Source organism: Chionomys nivalis, chromosome 17 (genome assembly GCF_950005125.1).
Source record: "Chionomys nivalis chromosome 17, mChiNiv1.1, whole genome shotgun sequence".
NCBI classification, from domain to species: domain Eukaryota; kingdom Metazoa; phylum Chordata; class Mammalia; order Rodentia; family Cricetidae; genus Chionomys; species Chionomys nivalis.
The window spans coordinates 17,875,673-17,903,361 of record NC_080102.1 but is presented as its reverse complement, the minus strand read 5'-3'; the positions used below and the strand labels follow the sequence as shown (position 1 = coordinate 17,903,361).

Below are 27,689 nucleotides of genomic sequence, written 5' to 3'. Positions count from 1 at the left end.
TTCCCCCCAACCCCATCTACTCTTCAGAGAGGGTAAGGCACATTGCTCCCTACTATATCCAGGCCGAGCAAGGTATCCATCCAAAGAGAACAGTTTCTAAAAAAGTCAGTACAAGCAGTAGGGATAAATACTGGTGCCACTACCAGTGGCCCCTCAGTCTGCCCCAGCCATGCCACTGTCAACCACATTCAGAGGGACTAGTTTGGTCCTATGCTTGTTCCTTCCCAGTCCGGCTGGTGTTGGTGAGCTCCCATTAGCTCAGGTAGACTGTTTCAGTGGGTGAACCCTTCATGGTTTTGATCAGTATGCTCTAATTCTCACTCCTCCCACTCTTCAACTGGACTTTTTGTTTTTTAAAGTTGTTTTTATTATTCATGTATAAGAATAATAACTCTTGCTTCATATAAAATTATAAACAACACCGAAGGACAGTATTTTACGGGAAAATGGCACAACACTGAAAGGAAAGTACTGTTTGATTAACTTATATGTGTACCCAAAACCATTTGACTCATAGAACCAAAAGGTAGAATAATGCTACCAGGTTATTGGGGTAGGAAGATGGAAGGTTGCTGTTGAAAGGGTGGTACCACAATAATGAGACAGGCAAGCTGTCAGTATATAAGGCACATACATCTGATAATAGAAATAGAAATTAATCTGGTTAAAAGTATTATGCAACCACGACCTTTTAGGCCTTGAATATATGAATCTTTATTTGTAAATTAGCATCTCTTCTCCATTTTTACTTGTATTTATTAATTATACAAAGTAATGGGTTTTGTTATGACATTTTATTCATGTGAATAGCATATTTTGGTCATCTTCAATTCCCTGTTATTATATCCTGTTTCCCCAAACCCACTGTTTCCTTTTCTCCACCCTCGAGTTCTCCTATTTTCATGTGTTATAGCTATTGTTTGCTTATTTCTCTTAAAATATTATTGTAACATGAACACATGCATATAAATATGAACAAAGCCTGCTGAGTCCATTTTATATTGTTCAAATGAATGATATTAGGGTTGACCACTTGGCACTGCATAACTCCTTAGTGTTAGTCTCTCGAGAGGACTTGGTCTTTAACCCTCAGCAGTTAGTGATTACATAGAGCTCGTCAATCAGGGGTAGGGACTTGTGAGATTTTTCAGCATCCATGTAGGCATAGTCACTGATGCTGTCATTGTTCAGATCTTGTTTAGACTTCCATATTTTTGAAACATGGTTTTGATTTCCTGTCCTATAAAGGAAACGTAATCTCACAAGTCCAGAACGACTGTAATAGGTGTTAGTGCCCTTTAAAAACTGCTTCTCAAGAGCTAAGTGGAATACAACATATTGCGTGTTAATTCGATGCAGTTGCCAAATCAGGGACTTTTAAAATTGAAATTCCCTGTCATTATGAATTGAAATCTACTGCTGTCAATGTTGTATATGCAATCAAATGGTTTATTACATTTTAATAGGCAGGCTGGGAATGTGCACTTTGTTGGGAAAAGAACGGGCGTTTCAAATTTCTGAATTTCTGTTCCAGAAAATAAGAATATATATATATATAAAAAAAAGAATATATATATATATATCTTTAAATTATTTAAGCCATCATTTTTACTTTTTGTTTTCTATACCACATTATCTATGGTTCTACAGCTGCCTTTTGTAAGAATAGCTATGGCCGTTGATGAAATTCTACAGCATGTAGGCGACAGTGGAAGATTTCAAATTTCGAGGACTGTCCTTTACATCATTTTGTGTTTGCTGTCATCCCCTCATGACCTCATGGAAAATTTTACAGCAGCCATCCCCAATCACCACTGCAGTGTAAAACTTCTTGACAATCACAGATCTGAAATTAATATAACCATGAACTTAACTACTGAAGCTCTGCTGAAGGTCTCCATCCCCATGGGCCCTGATCAGAAACCTGAAAAATGCCGACGCTTCAGGCACCCCCAGTGGCATTTCTTAGATTCTAATGTATCAATTCCTAACAACACTGAGCTGGAGACTGAGCCATGCCTGGATGGATGGACATATGACCACAGTGATTTTACTTCTACCATAGTTACTGAGGTAAGATGTTTACATCTAGTGTTGACCGTGGAGCTCTGGTACCAAGTATTGAGATGTAAAAGAGTTTCACAAAATATTGAGACCTTGGAAAGAGATGAGAAATGTGAGTGAGTGAGTGTGTGTGTGTGTGTGTGTGTGTGTGTGTGTATGTGTGTGGGTATGTGCCTGTGCATGCATGCACATATGTGCCCACATATAGTTTTCCAAGAGAGATATAGCTTCAAAGTTAAGGCTGATAGTCTTTTGCCTTCGACACATACTTTATACCCCTATATTCATATTTCATATAGATTTTCCCCCATATATTTGAAAAGAGAGTAACACCATCATTCTACAGAGCTTTTAACTGAATGTGCTGATTACATTCAGAGATTACGGTTGGCAGTGTATCTTTGGGACTCTTCTTATTTGGGTGAAAAACTTAGATCTATTATTATTGTTAATCAACTTTATGATTAAGTATATATATATGATTTTCGAGACAGGGTTTCTCTGTAGCTTTTGGTTCCTGTCCTGGAACTAGCTCTTCTAGACCAGGCTGGTCTCAAACTCACATAGAGCTGCCTGCCTCTGCCTCCTGAGTGCTGGGATTAAAGGTGTGTGCCACCACCGCCCGGTCAGTTTATTAATATTTAAGGCATACTATCATATATTATGATTTTAGGAAAAATTTCTGGTTAATATCATCATCTTAACATAATCATTTAAAATTCCAATTTTTCACAAAAGTGATAACTATTTAGAGTTAGAGTGTTTCAAGGATGACAATGAAAACATTTATGGTACATTTTAAAACAGAAGTTCTCAGAAATGAATCTTCAGCAAAAGGCGAGCTCTGGAGGTTACTACCTATGTCTATGCTGGTTTGATATTTTGCATATCTTGAGTATGTTACCATAGATGCTATAACTTCATGAATTGGATAGCTATGATATGTTCAGAACATAGAATTTTCCCTGAGTTTTGGGGCAAGTGGTAGTTAATAAAGATATAAAGATGTAAAATGTTATATTTAGGACTGACCAGTCGGTCTCCTTTTCTAAGCTATTGAGTAATCTGTGTCATCCACTGATTGCTACCTATTGCTAGAAGAAGCTTCTCTGAGGATGATTGAGAGAAGAAATAGGTCTATATGTAGACACATAATGAGATGTGTTTTGGTTAACTTTTATTGTGATAAAACACTATAGCCAAGGCAATTTATAAAAGAAAGTGTTTATTTTGGGTTATTGTTTCATAGAGTTAGAGTCCATGATGGAGGAGAGAAGGATCATCTGAAAGCTCACATCTTTATCCATAACCATGAGGCAGAAAAGAGGCTTTGGGAATTTCATGAATCTTTTGAAACCTCAATTTCTACTCCCAGTGACACCCGTCCTCCCATAGGGCCATACCTCTTCATCCTCCCTAAACAGCTCCACCAATTTGAACAAACATATGAGTCTTTGGACTCACTCAAACTACCACAAGAAGGCAATTTGATATTATAGCCATTGAGCAAAGTTACAACAGGTTCCACCCAGGGCTTATGTTATCCTTAACCTTGGACTCTTGACCAGTATTACCGTGCGAACATGAAATTTCCCTCTGTGAAGCATGCCTCAAATCCTGTGGAGAAGTGGCTAGTTGTGTCGTGATTGTTAAATCACATCACTCTTGCATGAGTGAATACATCTCTTATTAGAAATTGTTTCATATGTCCAAAACATGTTCCCATACTAAGACAAATATCTTACATTTTCTAAAAGATAAGTAAATCTTCTTCACTGAAGATGGAAAATGTAGACACAGATTGTAAAGTTAACTACTTCCATTTATTAAAATCATGCAACCATTAAAGAATATTATTAAGCTATTAAGAAAAATAAAATTATGAAATCCACAGGCAAATTGATGGAACTAGAAACAATCATTCTGAGAGAGGTAACCAAGAACTAAAAAGAAAAATGTTACAAGTTTTGGTTCATCTTTAAATGTTAGCTTTGAGTCTTCACATATGTGCGTTTTGTTTCATATACTTATATAGGCCAGAAAATTATTAAGGGGGCATGGGAAGAGAGTTTCAAGCAAAGGTAGATAGAGTGTACTGGTATAAAAATTTCAAAAGGAGTAATGGAATTGTGGTTTGGGAGGGTAAAGTAGAGGAGAGGATGGAACAAAGGAAAGAAGAAAGAAATAACACTAAAATATTTAGAAAATGTTCCATGGATATCCAACTACTCTAGAAATAGCTTAATATATGATACCACAGTGTGGTGTATGGTATATAGGTTCCATTTAAGGCTGAGTATTATGCAGTCCCTTATTTTCTCTGTGTTGACCAGTTTTGGATCTCTTCATTGATCATCATCTACTACTAATGAATAGAGACTGCTCTGAAAATAAGTGATTGATGCAATAATCTCTGGATATAATGTAATCATTAGGAGCCAGTTAAATACTATGTACATTTAACAAAGTAATAGTAGTAGGAATTCATCTAGGGACAATGACATCTCTAAACATAAGTTACCAAGGAAGTGATCATTGCCAATGTGAAAATATATCATAGCCTGTTTCTCATTATCCAGCAAGTATGTTATCTGGTTGCAATCGAGGCTTCTTTCCAGATACTATATAAATTTATTCATGCTATTGTATCTTTTATTCAATCTTTTACAGTGGGATTTAGTTTGTAATTTTCAATCATTCAAATACTACGCACAAACCATTGCTATAGCAGGACATTTGGTGTCTGGTTTAGTATGTGGCATTTTTTCTGACAGGTAAGTTTCTTTTTTAACAAAGAACCATCTATGAAATTGATTTTTCAAGAGTATACATTTTTATTAAAAGTTATGAACATTGAAAGAATCTAGGTAGACTGGATGCATTATAATGATAGGTATGTTTCAGAGAAATAAAAATCTTTGGAAGATTGAAATCATTACTTCAGACTCCGAAAAGGTGTGATCTTTGAACTGACCCATAAAGAATTAACAGGTGGTAGAGGAAAAAAGGTAAGGGGCAAACAAAAGTGTCGCAAAGTGTCGTGTAACAAACATGATTAATGCCAAAATAGCATAGATTTAGCAATGAGAGACAAAGTTAAGAAGCTAAATTTGTAAGAATTGAATTTTCATTTTCTTCTTACATTTGGTATATGGTAAGGCCAGAGAAATGGTGACAACTGAAAGGTTATGTGTATTTGAGGGGTGTGGGGTAGAAGGGTTGTGAAGGGAGTGAGAGGAGAGGAGGGAGTGAGGATTTGGGTTGAGATTATTTAAAGTAATAAAATTATAAAAAAGGAAAAAAGAAAAATATATAGTGCACTTAAAATACTCATTTATAAAAATTCATTTGCTTGAAGTCCATAAGAAAGCTTATGAAAGGAGACTAAGAACATTTGAGTATGGTGATTGCTCAGGGAAATTTCTAGAAAGAAAATATCGAGTTAAGAATAGATAAATACTTCACAACCAGACGAGTAATGAGGCAGATTTGAAAACAAATGGGTTAAGAATGATATAATACTATTAACTTATGTTAGTTATTAATATTTATGAGGAAGGATATAATTCAATTAGTATGTGTGGATATGCTTGCAAGAAAGAAGAAAAGGTAGTAAAAATGGTGAGGATGAAGAGATGGCTTAGTACTTAAGAGTGCTTGCTGTTGTTTCAGAGGACCACAACTCAGCTCAGATGTCTCATTCTGGTCTCCATGGGTACCTGCATGCATCTCTCTCTCTCTCTCTCTCTCTCTCTCTCTCTCTCTCTCACACACACACACACACACACACACTTGTTTAAAGAACTTAGAATATACTCAGTGTGATGATTCAAGCAGAAATAGATAAATGTGCTTTATTAGATACATACATTGACATTTATGTAAAGATAGATGACTTTAATTGTTTTGTGGTGTTGGTAAAGGATCTCAGGAAACAAGGGTCTAAGAGTAATGAGGATTCTATGGGGATATGCTAATAATATGTAACTAATCACATTTTTCACTACTTTAACTACTGTTACCATAGGTTTGGAAGGAAACCATTGCTGGCGTATTCTTGCTTAGCCTATGGGATTTTGGGCACCTGCTGTGCCTTTGCCCCCAGTTTCTTCCTTTACTGTGCTTTGAGATTCCTGTTGTCTGCCTCCATAAATAATATTATAAACAACTCTACTATCCTTGGTAAGTTTGCCTTGATCTGTACATATACATTACATTTTGCTCTTGAAGTCATCTTTCTTAAATGGTGCTGGATAGTGTGCTGGTTAGTTTTGCCAACTGGACGCAAGCTAGAGTCATATGGGAAGAGGGAACCTCAGATAAAATGATTCTATTAGAATGGACTGCAGGCAAGTATGAGGGACATTTTCTTAATTAGTGATCAATTAATAGGCTAGGAGGGCCTAGCGTATTTTGAGTAATCCTACCATCATGGAGTAGGCAGTCCTGGGTTATTCAGGAAAATAGACTGAGCAAACCACGGAGAACAAGCCAGGAAGCAGTCTTGCTCCATGGCCTCTGCTTCAGTTTTTGCCTCCAAATTCCCTTCATGTCCTTACTTCCCTTCATGATGGTCTACAATCTCTAAGATGAAAAAAACCCTTTCCTCCTCAATATTTTATTGGCTATGCTGATAAACCAGTAAAATGAACACTAATACAGAACTCTCTTTTTTCTTTTAGTTTTAGAAGAAACCACAGCTCAGTGGCACAGCAAAATCATAGCACTCAGTGGTCTGTCCTTCAGCATTGGCCAATCCTGCCTTGGGGGACTTGCTTACTTGCTTTCAGACTGGCATATGCTGCAACTTGCTTATGCCTTGCCCCACTTCATATTTTTCATTGTTTTCTGGTATGTGCACTTTGATATATATATTAAATAGTTAAATTCCAATGATTGTAATGTATGATGGTGTTGTTATGTCTACTGAGGAGTATTTGGCCAATTAACCATTTACTCTGTGCCATTTTAAAGTGCTATGTGTAGAGAAATAGATATAGGAGTCTTAGAAAAAAATCAATATTAGGATAATTCCTTCAGTTAATTTATAAAACTAAGTGGATGGTGGCTCAAAATTTCATTTATGTATCCCTTTGTTTTGCACTTGAATGTTGAGATCAAACCATAGGAAAATCTACCTACATGGCAGTCAAGGTCAGAGAGGTTTGAAAATAGATACTTTCAAATCCATCTTTAGGAAATTAAAACAGTCTCTTTTTTCTAAACTCAACTACTCACTTAATCTTCTAGGCTTAGTCTTCTCTGGGATAAAACATAAGTCGTTATTTTAAATAAACAGTTTAAGAATGTAGTAGTATTTTTAATTTGGAATAGGTGCATTTTTGTATTTAAAAATTGGGAATCTCAATTTAGAGTCCCATGTTGAAGTGGTAGAACTTTTTTGAATTAGAGTGCTATGAAACGTTTAGAATTTAAATAATGGAATCTTTACTCCTCTGTAAGAATAAAAGTTTTGTTGTTTTCCTAGCTGCAAAAAAATATTAAGAGGCTTAGCATCAGGGTATGGCAGTGGGATTCATGCAGAAATTGAAGGTTGGCTAAATCCTGGAATGTTCTCTATTGAGAGGAGGGAGCATAGCTATAAAATTATTTTTTTCCTGAATAAAAGAGGAATGTCTTTGGACCTTATTATGACCTGCTTTTCTATTCATCTTTTAAACAGCTGGGGGCCAGAATCAGTCCGGTGGCTAATGACCACAGGGAGGACAGAACAAGCAATAAAGGACCTACAGAAAATTGCCCTCATCAATGGGAAGAAAGACATTGCACATAACCTAACTACTGAGGTACTAGAAACCTGTTATAATTATCTTTAAATTTCTCACTGCCACCAACTAATAATAACCACAGTGAAATTATAAATAAACGTACCCAAGAGCTAGAAGAATTTGGGCAAGATTCATATTAAAAAGATTATTATGGCTACTCTTTTTAAATTTTTTAATTAAAATATATCATTTTCCATTCAGTTTCTTCCCTCTAACTCCTCTAATGATAGTCCCATCTTTCGTGGGAACTCCTTCAGCCAATAGCCTTCAAGATACTGGCCCACTTTCTGCGTGGTCACATGTACTATATATACAGATGTAAAAAAGTGAGCCTCATTTTGCATATCAGTAGTTGCTATATATTTGCACCTAAATAAATCAATACAATCTTCTCCGTCTGTTTACTGTTACCTACATGTATTTGATTTCAAGGATAATTATACAGTATTGTATGATCAATTAGGAAAACCATTCCCTGGAGACAATTATTTCTACCTCTTTCAGAATTTCTTAGTTGCCTATAGCTCTTTGTCTTGGTGGGGGTGTGTGTGAAAGACTTTCCATTATCTCTATAAGTCCTGGTCTTATTTAGTCAGCCATATTGTTCAGGTATCATGGGTAATGCCCCCCTTCTATTTTCATGAGATGCATATCACAGCAGACTTCTTGACCTTCTGGCTCTTACTATCTCTTCTCCCCTTCCTTGATGATTCCCAAGTCAAAATTGTTAAGAGTTGTGCAGTAGATGCATCAAAAGTGGCTGGGAACTTTATGATCTTCGTATCTTGATGAGTTGTGGTTTTCTGTAATGGTTTTGGTATTTTGCAGTGAGAATTTTGTTGGATCAGGGATGAGAACTGTATTTAAAGGTATAAGGGCAAGTATTATAGAATGCAGTTTGCAATTGATTCTGGTTTAGTTAAGTAATGGTAGAAGTCTCACCTCAAGATCGTTGACTTTCTAGCTCTAGGTATCTGGCTAAGTTTCCAGTACGAGGCACTGGTGGGGCCTTCGATTCAATTCAATTCAATTAGAAATCTGTTGGTTACCACCAAGATAATACCATTCATGATATTTTGTGATGCTGGCCATTGTTGTGATTCATACTCATCTGGGTAAGACTATTGCTTGTTTCTTTCCTTTGGCAAGTTGCACACCACCCTCCAGTACTATGCCAACCAGACCTCAGGGAGGTATTAGGTTAGATCCAGTTCACATCCACTAAGTCCTGTGTACAAAGCTCATGGTGTCTGTAGCAATAGGGAATTACCTTCAATGTTTAGGAGACAAGAAAGGCAGCTCTATAGTCTATATTGTATTGGAAGTCTCTTAAATTGCACTAACATGAAATGGTATTTCATGTGCTTGGTACTAGAATTTTTGTTAGATCACCTGTTTATCTTTGTGTGTGCACTGTCATCCCAAATCTGAAGATTTGGAGGTAGTAACCACAGAGAAGACAGAAAATGTCTGTCAATTTGATATTGACAGTATAATATTTTCTAATTTGATCCATTTTACATACAAAGTTGATGGTTTCATTTTCTTTTCTGCTAAATTAGTTTATATATTCTGCAGTTTTATTTCCATTCATCTGTGAAAGACATTTTGGTTGCTTCCATTTTCTAGTTATTATAAATTTATCAGTAGTGAACATGGATGTGTAGGTATCCTTTTAAAACAATATTCCTGACATTTGTGATTTTCCAGCATTATCTTTTTTTCTTTTTATTTTTTTATTCTTTTTTAATTAAAATTTCCACCTGCTCCTAGTTTCCCATTTCTCTCCCCTCCTCCCAAATATTGCCCCCTCCCCCACTCCCCTCCCCCTATCCCCACTCCTCTTCTCCTCCCCCCACACCATTCCCCCTCCCTCTTGATACTGAAGAGCAGTCCAAATTCTCTGCCCTGCGGGAAGACAAAGGTCTTCTATCTACGTCCAGGAAGGTGAGCGTCTAAACAGGCTAAGCTCCCACAAAGCCAGTTCATGTATTAGGATCGAAACCTAGTGCCATTGTCCTTGGCTTCTCATCAGCCTTCATTGTCCGCCATGCTCAGAGAGTCCAGTTTCAACCCATGCTTATTCAGTCCCAGACGAGCTGGCCTTGGTGGGCTCCCAATAAATCAGATCCACTGTCACAGTGGGTGGGTGCATCCCTCGTGGTCCTGATTTCCTTGCTCATGTTCTCCCTCCTTCTGCTCCTCATTTGGACCTTAAGAGCTCAGACCGTTGCTCCAAATTGAGTCTCTGTCCCTACCTCGATCCATCGCCAGATGAAGGTTCTAAGGTGATATGTAGAGACTTGACTCTAGAGGGGTTCGCAGGTGTCCAGGGAGATGTCCCCAGCTGGTACCTTGGGCAACTGAGGAGAGGGAACCTGAAATGACCCTATCCTATACTGATGAATATCTTACATATCACCTTTCAGCATTATCTTAAGATTATGTTGAGAGGGTGAAAAGAATTGAGTAAAGTAATATGTTCAGGTATTTCAGGAGTCCACAATGTATTCATCACACTGGTCATGGAAGGAAAATGTGTGTGTGTGTGTGTGTGTGTGTGTGTGTGTGTGTGCATAGACTTAGTAACTTGATTTAAAACCTAACATTAAATTACAGTCTGTGTACATTATCACCATTTTCTTTTTTTAAAATTTATTTTATTCTATTTTAATTAAAATTTCCGCCTCCTCCCCGTTTCCCATTTCCCTCCCCCTCCTCCCACACATCGCCCCCTACCCTCACCCCCCTCCCCCTTTCCCCATTCTTCTCCCCCTTCCCCCACTCCATTCCCCCTCCCTCTTGATACTGAAGATCAGTCCAAATTCCCTGTCCTGCGGGAAGTCCAAGGTCCTCCCACTTCTATCTAGGTTCAGGAAGGTGAGCATCCAAACAGGCTAGGCTCCCACAAAGCCAGTTCATGTATTAGGATCAAAACCCAGTGCCATTGTCCTTGGCTTCTCATCAGCCTTCATTGTCTGTCATGTTCAGAGAGTCCGGTTTCATCCCATGCTTATTCAGTCCCAGTCCAGCTGGCCTTGGTGAGCTCCCAATAGATCAGTTCCACTGTCACAGTGGGTGGGTGCACCCCTCGTGGTCCTGACTTCCTTGCTCATGTTAAGAACATTGTTTTAGATCGAGAGAGAGACAGAGACCCAATTTGGAGCAACGGTCTGAGCTCTTAAGGTCCAAATGAGGAGCAGAAGGAGGGAGAACATGAGCAAGGAAATCAGGACCACGAGGCGTGCACCCACCCACTGTGACAGTGGAACTGATCTATTGGGAGCTCTCCAAGGCCAGCTGGACTGGGACTGAATAAGCATGGGTTGATACTGGACTCTCTGAACATGGCGGACAATGAAGGCTGATGAGAAGCCAAGGACAATGGCACTAGGTTTCGATCCTAATACATGAACTGGCTTTGTGGGAGTTTAGCCTGATTGGATGCTCACCTTCCTGGGCCTGGATGGAAGTGGGAGGACCTTGGTCTTCCTGTAGGGCAGGGAATTTGGACTGCTCTTCAGTAACGAGAGAGAGGGGGAATGGACTGGGGGGAGGATAAGAGGAGTGGGGATGGGGAAGGGGAGTGGGGGGAGGGGACATTATGTGGGAGGAGGGGGAGGGAAATGGGAAACGGGGAGCAGTTGGAAATTTTAATTAAAAAAGAATAAAAAAAAAAGAACATTGTTTTAGATTTTATTTTTAAAATGCACCATGGAGAAAATGCTTTCCACTAGGGAAGATTACTCTGTTCCAGTTAGTTTTCCAGTACCAAATGACCAGCCCTGAGGTCACTGAGGTCGTATACACACAGATAGTCTTATATGGACTGAGATGGTGGTATTTATATATACAGGAATATATATAAATAATATATATATTTCTATATGTGTAACAAATATAAAATGTAAAAGAGGCCATGTATTTGGGAGAGATAAAGGATGTGCATGGGGTGTGTTGGAGGGAATGGAAGATAAGATGTTATTATAATTTTAAAAATATAACCCACCACACTCCATTTCTTTAGTGAACTAATATTTATATATGTTGAACATGTTCTGATTGTCTCGAGGAATTCACAGGATTGCCAGGCTAATTACAGTCATTGCACTTACTTAAGAAAAAAGAAAATAAGTTGAATAAGCCTAGCTGGTGTCCTGGATATAATGTAATATGTACACATTGAGGAAAAATGATAAAATAAAATGTGTTGGGAATTTGTGTTTTTGAAGTCTGTAATTACAGGCATCATAAATAAGTGGCTAGATACAAGTATCTCCATTCTTGATCATTCTATAATTTTTTCAATTTAAGCCATAGAAACAATTAGTTAAAAAATATATAGTATGAAATTCCCAAAATTAATAAAAATATATTTAAAAAACTAGATAAAGTCTTTTAAAATATCGAGTCCTATGGTTAATAGTTAATGTATAATTTTACTGAAAAATTATTTTCACATAAAATTAATAACAGTATAAGTTATACACTAGTCTGAAATGATGCAATAAAAATTAACTGGAATTTTTTTAGTAATTAACTAGATACAAGACTTGATTCACTATGAAACAGCTATTAATTAATCATTTATAATTAGTACAGTTGGAGATTCTTAGGGAGTTTTTGATAACTGTCATTTAGTTTGAGCACCGCCTAACTAGTTGCAACTGTTTCTGACCAGACTGTACCAATAAGAAACCTATGAATTATTAGCAAGTTATTTCTATAATTTTTATTAGGGAATAGTTCCATAGTGTATAATATATGCTTGTTGATCTAAACATTTTGAAATTTATTTCTCTTTATTTTTTATTTATTTGCCTTAAAATTCTAATTGTACTTATTACTTATTTTGTGTACATGTGTTGGGGCACACACTTGACAGGAAAAACACATAGAGGTCAGAGGACAACTTGTGGGAATCAGCTTTGGACTAGAACTGTGGGTGCTGGGATTGAACTTAAGTCATCAGGATTGGTGGCATGAATTTTACCCTATGCATTTCCTTTTAGATGGTCTGAGTATAATCTAGGGCATTTTGGCTTTGTAAGGTAATTACTGGTGATTTATATCAACATACAGGAGTGGAATATAATTTGTGAAGATTTGTTTCAAACTTTTGTTTGATCTAAATATTTTGACTTGACATTTTATTTTTTTGAAGACTATGCAATCTAAACTTAAGGAAGATCGGAATTCAACCAGCAAACATTTCAGAATAAAGGACATCATTATTAACCCCATGATGCGTAAAATACTGATTTGTAATTCAAGTATAATGTAAGTAGTTTACCCTTTCCTCTTCTAACACACAGTCAACTGATTCATCATCACGCTAAACCTTGGGAGAACATATGGGATAAACAAACATCTCTTCTTTTACTCAAGCCACTAGAATACAAATACATGTAAGAAAGAATAATAGCAACTTATATGGGTCATATTATTTTGAAATGCTTCATGGGATGATTGCAATTTACAGGGGCTGGAGAAAGATAAACATGAAATTAAAAAGGCTATTTAGACCTGAACTAAGATTTACTAAATAATAAGGAAGACAAATATATCTTTTGTTAAACTGATCAGTTTTATTCATATCTCAATGCAGTAAACCTAAAGGCATAACATTGGAAACAAATCCACACACATTTTGCTTCAAGTTTTGTTCAAGGCTAAGCTTCTTAAACATACAACATACTGCATGTCAGACTCTTCCACTGGAACAAGAGCTACGAGACATGGATTTTGAGCCCAGGCTTTTCTATACAGTAAACGATCACTAAAAACAGCTCCATACTTCTCACTAGAGTTATTTTATAGATAGCTGGACAGGCAACTGAGGAACTCTCCAGAGACCTGATTCTTCAGTGTTTGTATGTAGCAAACACTTTAAAAAATTCTGGGTGAGCAGCATATGATATAGAGTAAAAACTGAAATGTAATGTAAGAAAATCAAAGACGTGTTAGATATACCATCACTTTATACTTTTTTAAAAGGAAATTATCATCTACCAAACAGTAGGAAAATGAAGAGACAATCTTAATTTTTAGCCTCTTGAGAAAGCACATATTAAATGACTCTACTGCTGCACAGACTCTTATTTTTATTGATTTTATTGAGCTTCATATTTTTCTCTGCTCCCCTCCCTTTCTATCCTCCCTCATTGAACCCTTTCCCATGAAGCCATGTTCCCAATTTGTTCAGGAGATCGTGCCTTTTTCTACTTCCCATGTAGATGAGATCCACATATGTCTCTCTTAGGGTTCTCATTGTTGTCTAGGTTCTCTGGCTAGAACCAGATCTGACTGGCTTTCGTTATGTTTAAAAACCACTTATGAGTGAGTACATATGATAATTGTCTTTCTGGGTCTGGGTTACCTCACTCAAACATCATGGGATGGATGTTTTCTAGATCCATCCATTTGCCTGCAAATTTAAAGATGTCATTATTTTTTTCTGCTGTGTAGTACTCCATTATGTAAATGTACCATATTTTCCTTATTAATTTTTTTGGTCAAGGGGCATTTAGGTTGTTTCCAGATTCTGAGTATGACAAATAACACTGCTATAAACAAAGTTGAGCACATGTCCTTGTGACACAATTGAGCATCCTTTGGATATATGTCCAAAAGTGGCATTACTGGGTCAAACCCAGCCCTACACAAAAATACTCTTTAAGTTTTTCAATTTCTCTGGATTTCCTCTGTATCTGTTGCTATGTCCCCCTTTTCATTTCTGCATTTTGGTTAGTTTGGATAATGCTTGGCTATTTTGTGGGTTTTCTCAAAGAACCAACTCTTTGTCTCAGTGATTTTTTTTTTGTATTTTTCTGAGTTTTTATTTTGTTGATTTCATCTCTCAATTAGATATTTACTGCAGTCTCATTCTCCTGGGTGAGTTTGCTTTTTTTTGTTCTAAAATTTTCAAATGTTCTGTTAATTCACTAGTGTGGGATTTTTCCAGCTTCTTTATGTAGGTATTTAATGCTATGAATTTTCTTCTTAACACTATTTTCATTGTGTCCCATAAATTTGGGTATGTTTTGTGGTCATTTTCATTGAATTTTAGAACGTCCTTAATTTCTCCCTTTATTTCTTCTTTGACCCATTGACGCTTCAGGTGAGCATTGTTTAATTTCCATGTGTTTGTGGGCTTTCTGGGATTAGTGTTGCTGTTGAATTCTAATTTTAAGCCATGATGATCTGATAAGATACATGGGGTTATTCTTTTTTTTTTGTATCTGTTGAGGTTTGTTTTGTTACCTAGTATGTGGTCAATTTTTGAGAAGGTTCCATGAGGTGCTGAGAAGAAGGTATATTCTTTTATGTTTGGATGGAATGTTCTATAGATGTCTTATAAGTTGTTTGAGTCATAACATCTGTTAGTTCCCTAATTTTGCTGTTAATGTTTTGTCTGACAGACCTGTTCAGTGGTGCGAGTGGAGTGTTGAAGTCTCCCACTATTAGTGTGTGCAGTTTAATGTGTGATTTAAGCTTTAGAAGTGTTTCTTTTACATATGAGGGTGCCCTTGTATTTGGGGCATAGATATTAAGCATTGAGATTTCCTGTGCCTATTATGAAATGACCTTCTTTTTCTTTTTTGATTGATTTTAGTTAGAAGTCTATTTTATTAGGTATTAAAACAGCTACACCAGCTTGTTTCTTAGTTCCATGTGATTGGAAATTTTTCCCAACACTTTACCCTGAGGTGTTTATGTCTGTCTTTGTGGTTGAGGTGTGTTTCTTGCAGTGATGTACAGATTTTTAAATTATCTTTATTCCTTCATTTCAGAGTTAACACTCATGATTCTAGTTCTTTTTCAATTATTTACATAAAATAAGACACCAGTGAGGGATTTGGAATACTTGTTAACTTTTCAAAGGACCAGCATTCATTTCCCAGTACCTATATGGCAACTAACTATTGTAGGTAACTCCAGTATTAGAGAATCCAACATATCCTCTCCTGACCTCTGCACACACAGAAATACATATAGGAAAAACACCCATAGACACAAAATAACACTAAGTCAGTAAAAGTTGGTGTGATATACAATGAAATAATAGAAATCTGTGTATCTTACCTTATATATAAAATGAATTTAGAAAGCTGATCTTTGAAGCAGTTTACCATCATAAAATTATATTATTTAAAATATAAATTTAAAGTGATCTATTAAGAACATCAGTAATACATAGATCCATTGTTTATATATATTATCTTGTCCTACTAATTATATGTATACACACACACACATATACATATTTTTTTCTTTTCTTCAAGACATGGTTTCTCTGTAGCTTTGGATTCTATCTGGGAACTAACTCTTATAGACTAGGCTGGCCTCAAACTCACAGAGATCCTCCTACCTCTGCTTCCCGAGCACTGGGATTAAAGGCATGTGCCACCACCGCCTAGCTAATGATGATATATTTTATATGTAATTAATTATTATATGTTGTAATTATGTGTATATATAGTATAATAATTTTAAATTAAAAAATTACCACAATTTTCAAATTTCAGAAGGCTTATTTTATGCTTGAGTCACAAATAATAAAAACACAGAGCCACATATTAGGGTTCAAACTGAAGACCAGGAAAGCAAAGCAGCCAAGCCACTGGCTCTCACCTCAACCTCAGTTTGAAAATGGTGATTCTGCCTTCAGGATGAGATTGAGACTGAGAGCTGTCTCCTCCCATTTTATAAGTCTCTCTAGTTCTGGGACTAAGGGCGTGCACCAATACCACCTGGTTTTTATGGCAAACTAGTGTGGCTACTGGGATTAAAGGTGTGTGTCACCACTGCCTGGTCTAGAAGGCTGGCCAGTGTGGCTGTTTTACTTTTCTGATCCTCAGGCAAGCTTTACTTATTAAAATACAAATGAAATGTCACTGCACATGATGTGTTATTTTTAATTCTAACAAAATTATAAGGCAGTCTAGTGTATTATAAAGATGTTAAACTTTAAACCATTATTAAAGAAATTATGCATCTCTCAGGAATATATCTATTTTCACTTTGGATCCTAAAATACTTCACAAGTAGAGTCTATCAAGGCAGTGAACTAAGTTCAGAATGTTTTTAAATAAAAATTTACTTATATAGACTCTACTCAGTTTACTGATAATTTTTATCATTATCTTATTTTCATGTTTTTCCCTAAGTAACTTCTGTGACATTATAAAACTCCATTTCATCCCATACTTGGGATATTAAGTTTTAGTTGTATCTTTGAAGGAACAAATAATCCCAAATGAGCCCTCCACACACACCATAATAAAATATTTTCATGCCTCAATTGGTTGAATGACTCTGTGTGCTTTCTTCCAGTTTTGCAGAAATTTTCAGTGGTTATGGTATCTTGTTGGATATTCAAATTTTGGGAAAGAACATATTCCTGAACCTGATTCTCCTAGGAGTGACAGACATACCCAGCAAATCAATTGCATATTTTATAATAAAAAACGTAAGACGTCGTCCTTCAATTGCTTTTATACTCCTTACAACTGGCAGTTGTATTGCCATCACCATATTTATACCTGAAGGTGAGACTTCCTCAGTCTTTAGAATCTCATTATTAGTATATATCCATGTACACATGGCTTTCCCAATAGTGAATGTATCTCATACTCTGCTGCCCAGAAGAGCATTAGAATATTTAACTTAACTATTTATTTTATATAATTATACTTGTGTATGTGTGCACATAGGCGCATGTGTATGTACATTCTATGTGTGAATGTATAGACATACCAGTGTGAGTGTCCCGGGAGGACAGACACATTGGATAACCTAGAAATGGAGTTATAGAAAGTTTCTCATAAGCTGTACGATGCGGATGCTGGGAAAGAATTCTGGTCCGCTGCCTGAGTGGTAGGTTCTCCTAACTGATGAGCTATCTTTCCAGCTTCCTCATTATTTATTCTAAAAGAGCTTTCACATTTTAACATTTATTTATTTACTATTTATATGGAAGCAGTGGAAAGGATACAAGTAATATTTCCACCACCCAATCAAAGCTAAAATGTATAGCTTTCTTTAAAGAAATTTATTTCTAGTCAAATTTCAGGATAAGAAAAATGACTACAGAAAATTATATTGGGTTGAATGGTGAATTCTTGGACTGGGTTAAGAATTAAAAAAGAATAAAAAAAAAGAATCCCAATAGGGGGCTTGAGCCCATTAATTTCTATACAGAAAATGACATGCCCTATAATGCACATGTGGAGGTCAAAGAACAACTAACGGTAGTTAATTCTTTCCTTCTACTGCATAAGCTTCTGAGACCAAAACACGTCCTAAGGCTTGATGGTCCCTTTACCTTCTTCATCATCTAACCAACGCTACAGTCAACTTTTACGTCTGTACATTTTAAAGACTGTGAATTCCTTAATAAGAAGAATTCCGACCTTATGGCATCCTTTAAACTTGGGAGTTCTACAAAAGATATTACTAGGAAATAATTATACATTATCAGTTATGAAAACAGTCAATACTGTAAGGCCTATAATAACAGTATGTGCTTGGCATGAAGATATCACGTGGAAAGGACAGTAACTAGAAACAAGTAGTTTGAAGAATCTCTCTAGTGCCATTGCATGTCGATCCTCTAAACCCAAATGGGTATTATTTGGTAACAAACGCACAAAAAGGATGCGTTAGGAGGCAGAAGGAGGACATGTGGTTTGGAAAACTGGTGCCATTGTGTTAATAACCTGTAAACAATGAGGGGGAAAGAGATGAGGAGCAACTTGATTACAAAGTATTTCATTGTCTTCGTCTAACAAATATTTTATTGAAGCTCCTCACCAATAAGAAAGGCACTATTTCATGACGGCATTTCAGAGTATTTATTTAAATCACATAACGCTGAAACCATGAACTGTGATTAGTTTGTATTGGAGACAGGTAGAATCAGGCGAATGGAGGTTTCCTTAGAAAGAAAAATGAGGGTATTTGATGTCCATCAGCTCTTTCTGTGGTGTGTGGTTGTGACTAGTCCCTGACAGGAAGTAACTGAGAGGTTTATTTTCACTGATGGCTTTAATGGGAGATAGTCACTATTATGATGGCGAAGGCAAGATGGCCAGTGGCTCCATGAAGTCGTGAGTGTGTGGCTAGAGATTATCCCTGAGTCTTACTTTCCAGGGAGGTAGGCTTTGCTATTTTGTCATGAGTCTGAGACTGGGGTCCTTGAATTGGTCTGATCTTTTCTGTTATACATATTCACTCAGAAGTTCATTCACTCAGAATTACCTATTACCACAATCATTTCCGAGTATTCTTTTTTTTTTTATTTCTGTTTGATGTCTTTGCCCATTTTTCATCCATGTTATCTGAAGTCTTGTAATGTAGTGTTAGGAGTTCTTTAATATTCTGGAACTTAATACTTGTTTGTTGTCATTGTGTAGAGTCCATTTTCAGTCTGTTGGAGTTCATATACCTTGCTCTGTAGTTTTGAGGAAGATTTCATATTTCATTATTGAATGTGATGTTGGTAGTGAATTTTCATCTATGTCCTTAATTATGTTGAGACAAGCTCATTTTATGAAAGTTAAACTTCTAAGAAATGCAGATCTTTTGTTAATATGTTTGTTTTTCTATATTCAGGTTTGTTTTTATTTTATTACTTTTTCATGTTTTCTGGGTGGATTTGGGTGGGTGGGTGGGGTAGAGAGGATCTAAGAGGAGTTAAGGGAGCAGAAACCATAATCAGAATGCATTTTCAATAGAAAAGGCAGTGCTTGATTCCAGATAATGTCTTAGTGTTTAATATTTTAGAAAACCATTGTAGTTTTTTTTAAATCAGAGATCAATAAATATTAATAAAATCATCATTTTCTCCCTTACCACTGTCTGCAGAGATGTATGTCCTGCGCCTTGTTCTTTTCCTGTTGGGAAAAGGTTCCTTTGCAGTTTTCTCTTGTCTGAGTATTGTCTACTCCAATGAACTCACACCGACAGTGCTCAGGTAAGGAAAGAAACTGACAAGGTTCCCTCTGAATACTGCTGGAAGCTTCTAGAAAATTTAAGTGGGTTAATAAGTGTCATTTTAAGAGGCATTTCCAGCATTTAATCTACTTTAAGGAATATGCTCTAATGTGCTGATAAGAATATGTATTTCATTTCTGTGGGCTGGAACAGTCTATAGATATAGATATCTGTTAGGTCTATTTGATTTATGGTGTGGTTTGACTCTGAAGTGCATGCTGCGGTTTAGTTTGGACGACCTCTGCCTTAGTTAGGGTTACTATTGCTGTGATGATACACCATGATCATGGCAATTTGGGGAAGAAAATGTTTATTTAGTTCATGCTTTCACATCAGTGTTTATCATCAAAGGAAGTCAGGACAGGACGTCAAACAGTGAAGGAACCTGGAGGCAGCAGCTGATGAAGAGACCATGGAGGGGTGTTGCTTACTGACTTGCTTCACATGGCTTGCTCAGCCTGCTTTCTTAGAGCATTCAGGGCCACCTGCTCAGGGATGGCACCATCCAAAATGGGCTGATCTCTCCCCCATCAATCTCTAATTAAGAAAATATCCTACGGGTTGGTCTATAGCCCAATCTTATGGAGGCATTTTCTCATTTGAGGTTCCCTCCTCTCAGATGACTTTAACTTGGGTCAAATTAAAACAAAACTATTCAGCACAATCTGTCTGATGGCAAATGTAGTGTGATGTGATTGTGTGGGGGGTGATCTTGTCTAGATGTGTAGGAGCAGGGGGATGGGGAGTGGAAGTGGGAGGAAAGAGTAATAACAATGAGGCATAATTACATATGCTGGAAAACATCTTAAATAAACTCAATACCTCATAAGGCAACTTAAAACATAAAATAAATAAAAAGTGTCCTCCAACAATCTTCAGAGTTGAACGGCTAGCATGTAAAATAATTTAGCAGGTGAAAAAACTGCCATGCTTTCCCAAGTTCATCTACATCATCATACTTGAAAAATTCTGATCATATGCAAGTTTCAGTACACAGACTGCTATTGTTATCTTTCTCTATCTTTTCAGGCTTAAAATAATAGCCTAGCTTAGCCTTTTACTTTATATCTCTGGTGGCTCAAGGAACACTTGTGTACAAAGTTTGAAAAGGTGCCAACTTGAAGATGAAAACCAAAGTAAAATGTTGCATAATAAGGAATGGGTGACATACAGCACCATGACCAATTCTGTGACACATTCTTAAACATGCAAGTGTGTTTCAGAAGATAAGAGCTTCATGTCCAGGACTGCCTTTCCATTGAAAAACTGTAGGGTTGTTTGCCAAGCGGGGTTCTCACCTCAGAATTCCTTACTGATGCAATTTCCATAGCCTGAAAGGACTTTCTAAGGGTACTATCTTCAGTAGAGAATCTTGAATATTTTGATTATCTAAACCATTTAATATGTCATGGGACAATATTGTAAACAAGATAAAACAAACTTGTTTTGGAAAAGTCACTGAAAATCTTACTCATTGATTTAGTATTTATATTTCTTTGTGGTGGACCCTTCTTCTTCTGTTCCCTTTTAATTGAAAATAGATTCTTTTCTCACATAGCATATCCTGATTATGATTTGTCCTTGCTCTGCTCCTCCCACTCACCTCCCTTTCCATCTGGATCTACTTCTTTTCTGTCTCTCCATAGGAACAGGCTTCTAAGATATAATAATAAAATGTAACAAAATAAACAAGAATGAGGTTAAAAACAAAACAAACAACCCACCCAGAACTCTCAAAATGAAGATAAACAAGGCAAACACATGGACAGAAAAGAGCCCAAGAGCATAAAAAATCGGGGACTCACTTTTTCACACACTCATAAAAACACTAAACTGGAAGCCATATTTATATACAGAGGACCTGGAGCAAATCTGTACGGGCCCTGTGCAGGCTGCTTCAGTCTTTACTAGTTCATATGAGCTTTGTTCATGGTGATTTAGAAGCCCTTGTTTCCTGGGGTCTTCTACTCTCTCTGACTCTTAAATTCTTTCAGCCTCCTCTATAGTAGGGTTCCCTGAGATCTGAGGGAGAGGGATTTGGCAAAGACATCCCATTTAGGGGTGAGTATTCCAAGGTTTCTCTTTCTTTCTCTCTGTACTTGCTTCTATCTACTGCAGGAAGAAATTTCTCTGATGATGACTGAAGAAGATGATGATCTATAAGCATAGCAGAATATCATTAGGAGTCATTTTATCATTGTTTTTTTAAAAAGAGCAATAGCATTTGGTTTTACTCTATGTCTTTGGGCTATCTAGTCTCTGGTTCTTGGTGTAGGGTATGGGTTCCATCTCCTGGAGTGGGTCTTACATAAAATCAGACATTGTTTGGTTACTCCCACAAGCTTTGTGCCACTATTGCCTTATGCATATCTTGTGGGCCTGACATGATTGTAGATCCAAAGTTTTGTGACTGGGTTGGTGTTTATGTTTATCTTTTAATACTGTGTAGACTACCTTCTTGTACCAAAGACACTAGGAAGAAAGGGTGAAGATTCTATGTAGAAACCAGCTCAACCTCTCCATGTTCAATGAGTTGTCTGGATGTTGTCTTCAGCAATGGGACTTTGCTAGCAATTTATAAAGAGCATTCTAGTGTCTTGACAACAGTCTGGGTTATTGGAGGATTCTCATGTGAATCCTCTGGCAAGTCAATGTTGGATATAACCCAATTTTCCACTAATGCTGGACTATTTTTATTAATCGGTAAAAATTTCTTATACTCTTATCCATTATTACATGTTCTGAAGATAAAACTTTTCATTACCAACTGCCACTTCTTGATTTTGAACTACCTAAATAAAAAATAAGTCTTCTTAATAAGTTTATTTTTAGATAACTTTCAGGGATTCCATTTTCTTAGAATATAAGACAGCATGATTTGTTTGTTTGCAGAGGACTTAATGAAGCTCTTAGTGGGATACAGGGCATCTAACAGCCAGATATGATTGATAGATAGCCTTGAATTTACCTGATAAACGCTAACTTTTTAGAAAGACATATTATTGACTTATGAATAGAGAACCATCATATTTTGTATATAGGTGGTTGTCTTATTATACACCGTTAAAGCCTTCCCATCATATTAGCCATCCTAATAATATAGGCACTGCTCTTTATCCATTTTCACCCATAGATTCTTCCTACTCTTTTATTAGAATGTTATTATCATTTGTGGGAAATGATATAAAACACAATTAACTGAAAATAAATTTTCTTGGCAAAATTTTTCATCAATATGCAATTCCAATGTGTAGCCTCTATGCTGTACTACACCTGCAAAAATTTGCCACTAGTAATTCAAATTTAATTCCCTGAAGCTATCCCCTCATCAGTACTCACTCCTCAACTATGTACTTACATGTGTATGATCCCTAGTGAACCAATGGTATTTTCTCGCTTCTTTAATTTTTTTAATAGTTAGTTTTGACATTATTAATTTAATGCCCATAAAATATGCCCATTTAAGAAATTGATTTTTCTGTAGAAATCAAATGAGAAAATTCATGTAAAATGGCAATTTCATGTAATTGTTTGAAGAAATGATATGTGAACTTGAACTATTAATTAGATTAAATTGCCAATATACTTTTTCTACTCTTTAGGTTTTATTTTTGTGACATTTCTTCCTCTAAATTTCTATAAGAAAGTACCATCAACCAAGTATTGAATCTCTAATTTTAAAACTATTTATGGTAATTTTTCAACGAATGTCCATATACCAGGTCAAGACTTACCTGAAAAGAAAAAGAAGGAAAAAGTAAAGTCAAGTTTTAAATTTTAAAGTGTAGATAGATTTCTGTATTTTAGTGTAAATAAAGAAGTAACTAAATATTGCACGCTACGCACTAAAATATTATTCTTATTAATTTTAAATTTAAATCTAAATCATCTTATTTTATCAAGTAACACTAATACTGTACTCAGTGAACATTGATACAATATCCGTTTTGCCCATTTTAAAGATGAGAAAACTGAAAATCATAATAGGCTGTATATTTTGTTGACAACAGAGACTATGGCTCTAAACACCTTGTAATATGTCCAAGAAAAGCAGAAGTCTGTGTCCATATGATAAAAATGCTTTTTATAGGACTCTAGAAGGCATTGTGATATGTAGATATACACACACCATTAACAGCATTGGATGTTTGGAAAATCCACATTGACCTTGGGTGATTTCGGATAACTGTACTGAAAATGATGCTACTAAGACAAAGCTTGTATGTTCAGGTTTTGCATTTCTGGTCTATTTTTGAAGGTCCACTATACTTGGTGTTTATAATGTTGCTGCCCGAATAGCAGCAATGTTGTCTGCACTAGCACTTGTTACTAGAAAGTATTTTGTACACCTTCCTTTGATTCTCTGTGGGATCATACCCGTAGCGGCAACAATCAACATCTACTTTCTGCCGGAGACTTTAAATTTTCCATTTATGGACACTATCAAGGATTTGGAGAAAAGGTGAGCTCTTATGCTGGTGTGATTTTGTGCGAAGGCAGGGTGTGGAATTTTGAAATGGTTTAGGATTACATGGTAGACTTATATATGCTAATTTGATAAGGTTAGGACTAGAATATTTTGGTTAATTTTGTTAATATTATGTTATTATACATTAATACTTATATAAGACACACAACTGTGGTTGTTTTTGCAAAATAATATTAGTATATTATTGCATTTAAATTTATGCATTTAAATAACAAATCCCCTAGCATCTTGATATGTTTGCCAATGAAAAAAATGTTTATTTGTATATTATTTCATATAAGCTGTGACTTGAAATGCATAATTTCTTTATCATATAATATAAAATTGGGTATGTTTTTCATATCCCTTTGTCATCCATCTAGTCAGATATTTGTATATATTATGTAATATCAGAAATACATGTGTGAAAATGCATAATCAGACAGTGTTAGTCAAAGAACTAGATATGGAACCCAAATCATTTGAAGTCAAATATTGCTTTATTTCTGCTTTTCTTTTTGGTCTTTAATGTTGTATATTAAGCATTAAACAATGTAGTTGATAATCAAATTTAAAATTTTCCAAATATCTGTGACATAGTAACTGATAATAGTCATACTTTTTTCCTTAATTTAAATGATTGCTTTTATAATTTCTAAACCCTTAAAGCTTTTAGCACAGTGTTTTGATGATGATGATCATAGATATAAGGCTACGCATGTAACTTTTACCAGAGGATTTTTTTGTGAAATAATCTGTTTTTTCCTAAAACATCAGTCATTGTCCTGGTGAATAGTGAAGATTGTGATAAACCTTCCTTTGACTGTTTCCCATTTCATAATCATGGAAAATTACCCAACCTTTTAGAAGAATTTCATTTGTATTTTCCCATGTAATCAGCATGAACACCTGCTATGGTTCACAATGATTTTGCGATTATTATATATATGAAAAACTTGATCATGAGCAAGCTTGAGTAAATTATTGAAAGATTTCATACCCAGAGTGGACTGGACCTTCCTATAACAACCAATAAACTGACCCTCCCTGGAGAGACATATGCACAGCCCATTCTAATCTGGGCAGTCCCTCAGCTGAGACTCCCTTCTCAGGAGACCATTGGCTGTGTCAAATTAAAACTTTTTTATTGATTTTTATTGAGCTCTACACTTTTCTCTGCTCCCCTCTTTTTCTCTCCCCTCCCCTTTAACTTTCCTCCAAGGTCCCCATGCTCCCCATTTACTCAGGAGATCTTGTCTTTTTCTACTTCCAATGTAGATTAGATCTATGTAAGTTTCTCTTAGTGTCCTCATTGTTGTCTAAGTTCTCTGGGATTCTTATTTGTAGACTGGTTTTCTTTGCTTTATGTTTAAAAATTACTTATGAGTTAGTACATGTGATAATTGCCTTTCTGTGTCTGGGTTAGCTCACTCAAAATGATGTTTTCTAGCTCCATCCATTTTTCTGCAAAATTCAAAATGTCATTATTTTTTTTTTCTGCTATGTGGTGCCCTATTGTGTAAATGTACTACATTTTCTTTATCCATTCTTCAGTCGAGGTGTATTTAGGTAGTTTCGAGGTTCTGGCTATGACTAACGATGCTGCTATGAACATAGTTGAGCACATGTCCTTGTGGTACAATTGAGCATCATTTGGATATATACCAAAAAGTGGTATTACTGGCTCAAACCCAGCCGTACAAAAAATATTAGAATGAAAACTCCAACCCAAGGAAGTTGGCTACACCAACAAAAACACAGACAATTGATGGTCTCATAGCAGCAAATCACAAAGAAGGGAAAAAACACACAAAATAACATCACCCAAAACGAAAACTAAATTAAAAAGAGATAGCAATCCTGGTCATTAATATACCTTAATATAAATGGACTCAAGTCACCTAGAAAAAGGCACAGGCTAACAGATTGGATATGTAAACAGATTCCATCCTTCTTCTGCATACAAGAAACACATCTCAACCTCAAAGACAGACATCGTCTCAGAGTAAAGGGTTGGGAAAAATATTCCAATCAAATGGAATGGACCTAAGAAACAAGCAGGTGTAGCTTTCCTAATAGCTAACAAAAAATACTTCAAGCTCAAATCAATCAAAAAAGACAAAGAAGGACATTTCATATTAGTCACAGGAAAAAAATCCATCAAGAGGAAATCTCAATACTGAACATCTATGCTCCAAATACAAAAGCACCCTTATATGTAAAAGAAACACTTCTAAAGCTTAAATCATGCATTAAAGCCTATACACTAATGGTGAGAGTCTTCAACACTCCCTGCTCCCCACTGGGCAGGTCAGTCAGACAAAAAATTAACAGGGAAATAAGAGAACTAACAGATGTTATGACTCAAATGGACTTAACAGACATTTATAGAATATTCAATCCAAACAGAAAAGAATATATCTTCTCAAATTAAAAGTTAAAGCTAACTATGACAGTATTCACATATGTATCTACTTGGTATCGGTAAAAATGTTTCTTTCTTAAAACAGACACCTCTGTGTCATCTCCATATGAATAATTTGTTTCCAGATAATACATCATCTCATCATTGTATACACAAGTCCCAGATGATGACGTAATGACTTCATAGACCTGCTGACATGCCACAGGTCCACTATTCTCTTTCAAGCTTTATAGTTTCACATTTCATATGTCTTCTTTCATAAAGCCAGTATTATTTAAGAAAAGAAATATATTTCTGATATGTTGGGAAGTCTGAATGAATATTTAAGGGAGGTGGAGAGGTGTAATAACTTGTGAAATACAAATAAATTTTACTTACATATTTTTTTAACATTTCTGTCTCACTTGAATGTCCATTCATCTAATGCTTTTCTATTTCTTTGATTCCTGGAACAGGTTGATGAACAAAAGCATCAGTAAAAAAGAAGAGCAAGACTTCTTGGAAACGACAGAGTGTTAAAGAAGCCAAAATCCACAGGGCTTTCATAAATATAGACCCTCCTTATTCTGCTCTGTACTCTAGAGACTTGATCACTGATGGATATCCACAAATATACTTATTAAATAAACCTATTGCAAAAGCAAATCTCCATAATATAGATGCAATACCTAAAGATTTATTAAATACTGGAGTAAAGGTTCTGTTCATGAAAAAAATTAAAACAAATCTGTACAAAAAATACTTTGTCTTAGTAGTAAGTGAAACGAGTTCTTTTTAAAATTGAAAATTGAGAACAAACTGTCCAAGGAACCAACCAATTCTCTTTCTGTGCTTGTCCTGAAATATGTATGTTTTGATTTGAATAAGTTTGATGGTAAGAATTGGGAAGTTAGAGACTATGTTGAACAACTTGATAATCATTTAGAAGATAAAAGCAGTACTATGG

The 27,689-nt window shown here is 35.9% G+C and overlaps 1 protein-coding gene across 1 annotated transcript; it reads left to right on the top strand.

Annotated features, from left to right (window-relative positions):
* Positions 1 to 1,671: 1,671 nt before the first annotated feature.
* On the top strand, positions 1,672 to 27,262 carry LOC130889174 (solute carrier family 22 member 22-like). Its single transcript, XM_057792760.1, has 11 exons — positions 1,672 to 2,073; positions 4,735 to 4,838; positions 6,092 to 6,246; positions 6,747 to 6,915; positions 7,748 to 7,871; positions 13,018 to 13,133; positions 17,190 to 17,404; positions 19,722 to 19,830; positions 24,109 to 24,312; positions 26,224 to 26,229; positions 27,199 to 27,262. Exons 1-11 carry the CDS (start codon positions 1,672 to 1,674, stop codon positions 27,260 to 27,262), a joined length of 1,668 nt encoding a protein of 555 aa, XP_057648743.1.
* Positions 27,263 to 27,689: the final 427 nt, after the last annotated feature.

What these genes read in the sequence shown, in the direction of transcription:
- LOC130889174 (XM_057792760.1), top strand. Translation starts at nt 1,672, where the DNA reads ATGGCCGTTGATGAAATTCTACAGCATGTAGGCGACAGTGGAAGATTT. An exon ending in CACCATATTTATACCTGAAG is followed by an intron (nt 17,405 to 19,721) that starts GTGAGACTTCCT and finishes CACTGTCTGCAG; the next exon opens with AGATGTATGTCCTGCGCCTT. An exon ending in CTCACACCGACAGTGCTCAG is followed by an intron (nt 19,831 to 24,108) that starts GTAAGGAAAGAA and finishes CTATTTTTGAAG; the next exon opens with GTCCACTATACTTGGTGTTT.